At 41.7% G+C, this 5,566-nt stretch overlaps 1 protein-coding gene across 2 annotated transcripts; it reads left to right on the forward strand.

Annotated features, from left to right (window-relative positions):
• Nucleotides 1–729: 729 nt before the first annotated feature.
• LOC110532140 (organic solute transporter subunit alpha-like) lies at nt 730–5,336 on the forward strand. Of its 2 annotated transcripts, none has more exons than XM_021615778.3 (8): nt 730–864; nt 984–1,070; nt 3,014–3,165; nt 3,262–3,335; nt 3,479–3,634; nt 3,861–3,972; nt 4,131–4,383; nt 4,542–5,336. In XM_021615778.3, the coding sequence occupies exons 1-8, from the start codon at nt 777–779 to the stop codon at nt 4,961–4,963; spliced, it is 1,344 nt and encodes a 447-aa protein (XP_021471453.1). In that variant the 5' UTR covers nt 730–776; the 3' UTR covers nt 4,964–5,336. The 2 variants fall into 2 exon arrangements, with proteins under 2 accessions (XP_021471453.1, XP_021471454.1); XM_021615779.3 differs by having other exon boundaries at nt 987–1,070.
• The last annotated feature ends 230 nt before the right edge of the window (nt 5,337–5,566 follow it).

Consider the following 5,566-nt stretch of genomic DNA (forward strand, 5'->3'; position numbering starts at 1 on the left):
TAGTTCTGTTGAACTACTTACACATGAATACATGAAGGGTTTATTTGATGATGGATGGTAAAACACACGTCCTAGTTGCAGTATTTATTCATCAAGGCTCAGGCAGATTGCAAAGTATTGTACAGTCTTTTGCTGCTAATTGAATCATTTAAAATGCCACATGAATATTATGGTTAGTACATCAAGAAGATGAAGCTGCACTGCAGAAATAGCTCCGTCATTTCCTGGTTGCTAAAATTTGAAGAGTTCACTTCATTTCAGGTTGAGACAAAACAAGCACGTATAGCGTAGAGAATCATTGTACCATCTAAACCCGCTGTGAAATATCTTTTCCATAACCAAAAATATTTTATTTTCAACTGTTTGAAGCCGGTGTACAAAACCGAAAGTAAAAGTTTCAAATACGAAAGACAGAAGCATAGAAATAAAACAGATCTTCTTAGACTTTCTTTCAATGAAGACAGATCTATAACTCACATTTCTTTGTGAATTTGGTCGGGTTACCCAAAAAGTTACATATTGCAGCTTTAATCTTAAGTATTTAAAAGAGTACTATGCTTATTATAACAGTTAAGTGTCCCGCACAAAGACTATTTACTATAATTTCTTGTCTCAGACAATATTTTCACCACATAGCTTGTTTGGATCCCCCTCATGGTCGGTTCAGAAACAACACAAGTTGACACATTCCAGAGTGGACTTGGCTCCCTACCTGTCGGTTTACCTGTGTTTAGGCAATCATTACTCACTGCTATCGGAAAGGAATTGTTCAGACAATGATGCCACCTCAACACGGAACTGACAAGACACTCACCAAGTGTCTGTCTTTGGAGAACAGAAAAACAATCAGTCTTTCTATAGGAGGTCAGTCAGTTCAAATTTAATTGTCCCGACTAAAATGTGACGGATATCTGGTTTTATAGAAAGCCTACTCTAGATTCTGTTCTATTCATGAGTCTGGCGTTTGTGATGTTTGTTGGTAGTAGGAACTGTACTCCCTGAGAAGATGAGAGGAGACAACTGCAGCTGGTTAGGAGCAGAGATCCCACTGTCATGGGAGTTGTTCAGGGGTAAGACCAGCATTTATGCATTCACACAAACTATATGGGTTATGTTATTGACTGGCCAGAGATTACTTTATTTATTTTTGTTCATTGGATCTGACACACATTAGGTTCTGTGTGATAGGTCTGTGCTTGAAGGCACCAGAAAGTGAAAAAAAATGCACAAAACTGCGCAATGCTTTTTTTAATGCTTTGTCTATGTGCAATATGAGTGTTTGCCTTCTTAGATTCTGAGTGATAACTTAGTCATCCTCTGCTACACCAGCCCTTCTAGTCTGTGTTGTATACAGTGCCTTGCGAAAGTATTCGGCCCCCTTGAACTTTGCGACCTTTTGCCACATTTCAGGCTTCAAACATAAAGATATAAAACTGTATTTTTTGTGAAGAATCAACAACAAGTGGGACACAATCATGAAGTGGAACGACATTTATTGGATATTTCAAACTTTTTTAACAAATCAAAAACTGAAAAATCGGGCGTGCAAAATTATTCAGCCCCTTTACTTTCAGTGCAGCAAACTCTCTCCAGAAGTTCAGTGAGGATCTCTGAATGATCCAATGTTGACCTAAATGACTAATGATGATAAATACAATCCACCAGTGTGTAATCAAGTCTCCGTATAAATGCACCTGCACTGTGATAGTCTCAGAGGTCCGTTAAAAGCGCAGAGAGCATCATGAAGAACAAGGAACACACCAGGCAGGTCCGAGATACTGTTGTGAAGAAGTTTAAAGCCGGATTTGGATACACAAAGATTTCCCAAGCTTTAAACATCCCAAGGAGCACTGTGCAAGCGATAATATTGAAATGGAAGGAGTATCAGACCACTGCAAATCTACCAAGACCTGGCCGTCCCTCTAAACTTTCAGCTCATACAAGGAGAAGACTGATCAGAGATGCAGCCAAGAGGCCCATGATCACTCTGGATGAACTGCAGAGATCTACAGCTGAGGTGGGAGACTCTGTCCATAGGACAACAATCAGTCGTATATTGCACAAATCTGGCCTTTATGGAAGAATGGCAAGAAGAAAGCCATTTCTTAAAGATATCCATAAAAAGTGTTGTTTAAAGTTTGCCACAAGCCACCTGGGAGACACACCAAACATGTGGAAGAATGTGCTCTGGTCAGATGAAACCAAAATTGAACTTTTTGGCAACAATGCAAAACGTTATGTTTGGCGTAAAAGCAACACAGCTGAACACACCATCCCCACTGTCAAACATGGTGGTGGCAGCATCATGGTTTGGGCCTGATTTTCTTCAGCAGGGACAGGGAAGATGGTTAAAATTGATGGGAAGATGGATGGAGCCAAATACAGGACCATTCTGGAAGAAAACCTGATGGAGTCTGCAAAAGACCTGAGACTGGGATGGAGATTTGTCTTCCAACAAGACAATGATCCAAAACATAAAGCAAAATCTACAATGGAATGGTTCAAAAATAAACATATCCAGGTGTTAGAATGGCCAAGTCAAAGTCCAGACCTGAATCCAATCGAGAATCTGTGGAAAGAACTGAAAACTGCTGTTCACAAATGCTCTCCATCCAACCTCACTGAGCTCAAGCTGTTTTGCAAGGAGGAATGGAAAAAAAATTCAGTCTCTCGATGTGCAAAACTGATAGAGACATACCCCAAGCGACTTACAGCTGTAATCGCAGCAAAAGGTGGCGCTACAAAGTATTAACTTAAGGGGGCTGAATAATTTTGCACGCCCAATTTTTCAGTTTTTGATTTGTTAAAAAAGTTTGAAATATCCAATAAATGTCGTTCCACTTCATGATTGTGTCCCACTTGTTGTTGATTCTTCACAAAAAAATACAGTTTTATATTTTTATGTTTGAAGCCTGAAATGTGGCAAAAGGTCGCAAAGTTCAAGGGGGCCGAATACTTTCGCAAGGCACTGTATGTCCCACCACTAGTCCATGTATTATGTGTTTGTCCTCAGTGGTCAAGGATGAGCTCTGGTTGTTTATCATTCCTGCCGGATTTGCTGTGATCATTCTGGCCCTGTTCCTAGAAGAGGTGGGCTTCTTCCTGCGTCACGTGCCCTCTTCCAGACGCCGGTGCCTCTACCTGTGGATACTGGGCATGTACCCGGTAAAGGGACACCTCCTTTTTGCCACACATTTTTATTTTTTTATCGGATAAGTATTTGTAAATTTTGTCCAACTTCACTCATTCTCTTTCGGTCAGGTCTTTGGATTAACCTCCATCATTGCACTGTATGTTCCTCGCTCCTCCTCACTTTGTAATTTCATAGCTTCTCTGTAAGTATCGAGTACAACCATTTTTTTCACCATCACAATGTTTGCGTACAAACTTAAAGTTGACGGAAACATTATTCACGTCATTCTGTGCTAAAAACCTCCAGTAAAACAAACTAGCTCTCCGTCTGTCTGTTTCTCTCAAGGTACCACTCAATCACTCTGCTAAAGTTTATGGGGCTCATCACAGACTTCTTTGGGGGAAAGGCCCGCATGCTGGAGATCTTAGCTGGAGAGCAGGGTTCTCCAGATCCATTCCCATGTTGCTGCTGCTGTTGCCTTCCTATGATAGCGATCAACAGGTACTTTACCAATGGATGTCCTCATCCCCAGTGTGCACATCTATATCGCGATAATGATAGATTCATAAGATATTGCCGTACCGTGATAATAATAGATACACAATATATTGCTGTAACTGCCCCATATCGCAATATTGGTAAATGCACAATATAGTTGCCATTATCGTATTAATGATAAATACACAATATATCACTGTAATCGCCCCACCCCACTACCCCTCCATAGGACCAGCCTGGGGTGGATGATGGCTGCTGTGCTTCAACTGTCTGTGGTCAGAACCATCCTATTCTTTGTCACTCTGGTCCTCTGGACAGATGAGCAGTATGACTATGGACATGTGAGTGGCAAGCATATACTGCAAGACATATTTTCATTATAATCATTCTCTGTGCGTCCTTAATTTAACCAGGTGAGTCCGTGGTTAATAAGTCAATGAGTTAATTATACAAGTAGATGCTGCTATTTGTTAAACCATACCCATGTCATTTTTCACAGGTGGATTCTGTCAATCCCAATGTGTACGTGAATGCCATCATAAGCGTGTCTACCTTCCTGTCTTTCTATGGCCACTTGCTGTTTTACAAGGCCACCAAAAAGGCTCTGCCTGGCTATGGGCTGAGGGCCAAGTTTGTCTGTATCATTGTAGTGTTGGTGCTGTGTGGCCTTCAGAATGGAATCCTGGAGACCATGGGGGCCCTGGAGGTGGTGCCCTGCTCCCCTCCCTTCTCTGTTCTCATGCGTTCCCAGCGTAAGTGCACCGTGATGGAATTTATCCCCCATACATCTCCCTCCCAATATCATCTCCATGTCAAAATTGTTACAGTGGAGAGAAATGCATATTGGGAAATTATCAATGTGACATGTATTGGTGGTAACCCTATCTATTTTATTATCTTCCTCTCTCAGTAATTTACCACTACTCTGTGATTGTGGAGATGTTCTGCATATGCCTCTTTGCCCGCCACACGTTCCGTAAGGTGGAGCCCAGTCCGGAGGAGGCCTTTGGGTTGGAGGAGAGGCCCCACAGAGGCATGCTACTGGAGAAGGCAGTTCAGACTGAGGACGTGGTGCCACTCAGGGAGAACCCCTGGCCTGGCTGGTGCGGCGCTGGTGTCTCCAATCCCGACTATAACAGTGACAGCAGTGAGGACAGCCTCTGTAAGGTCGAACACGCCTCCCTGGATCGCTTCCCTTTCCCTCTTCAACCCAGACGTCAAAAGATGATGCCAGAGAAGGTAACTGATGAAAGTGCCACTTTGGAGCTGTCCAAACTGACTGTTACTGCGGACATCAACTTTGTGGAGTCTAGGAATGTTACTGTTGTATGACAAATGGAATGGATTGTCCTGGAATCTCCTAACAGGAGAGCAACATGGGTCACCTCCAGGAAATGGAAGAGAGACACCACACCGCTTGAGGTAGTACCTTGCCCAGTTTTTATTTTTATGTATATTGACTGAGATCATGCATTTATTCATTCCTCAGCTGAATGAAGATGGTAGCTAATGGATATTTTTGTTCTACCCATAATTTCTTGCCTACATTTTATATCGAGCATGCTCAGTACATTTTGTTTTGCAATGTTTCTCAAAAAGCCAGTACATTTTTTAAAAGCCTATTGCACAATACTTTCAGAGGTATTTATCAGTCTCTCATGCCTTCTCTCAAAACTTACAATAAACCTTTGGAGTTTGAAATGAATTTGATGACCTTAATGGGTACATTTCATGTAATATTGAATACAAAGTAAACACTAATAGAATCTGTTCCTTGGAGTAGATGGTATTTGCTCCATGAGCTTCTCAAACCACACAAACAGTATGCCTCTGGCCTAGCCTTCCCTCTGAAGTGCATTGATACCAAAGATAGGTCTCATATTGTAAACTACAACATAAAAAATATTTTAAGTAGTTAACTCTGGCTTGGTGCTT

The sequence above is a fragment of the Oncorhynchus mykiss genome, chromosome 9 (assembly GCF_057628025.1).
Source record: "Oncorhynchus mykiss isolate SJ-2025 chromosome 9, ASM5762802v1, whole genome shotgun sequence".
In the NCBI taxonomy this organism is placed as follows: Eukaryota; Metazoa; Chordata; class Actinopteri; order Salmoniformes; family Salmonidae; genus Oncorhynchus; species Oncorhynchus mykiss.

Bases quoted from the DNA above. Each gene is read 5' to 3' on its own strand.
- LOC110532140 (XM_021615778.3), top strand. From the start codon at position 777: ATGATGCCACCTCAACACGGAACTGACAAGACACTCACCAAGTGTCTG. The intron at 865-983 runs GTCAGTCAGTTC...GTTTGTTGGTAG, and splicing joins AATCAGTCTTTCTATAGGAG to TAGGAACTGTACTCCCTGAG. The intron at 4,384-4,541 runs GTAAGTGCACCG...TTCCTCTCTCAG, and splicing joins TGTTCTCATGCGTTCCCAGC to TAATTTACCACTACTCTGTG.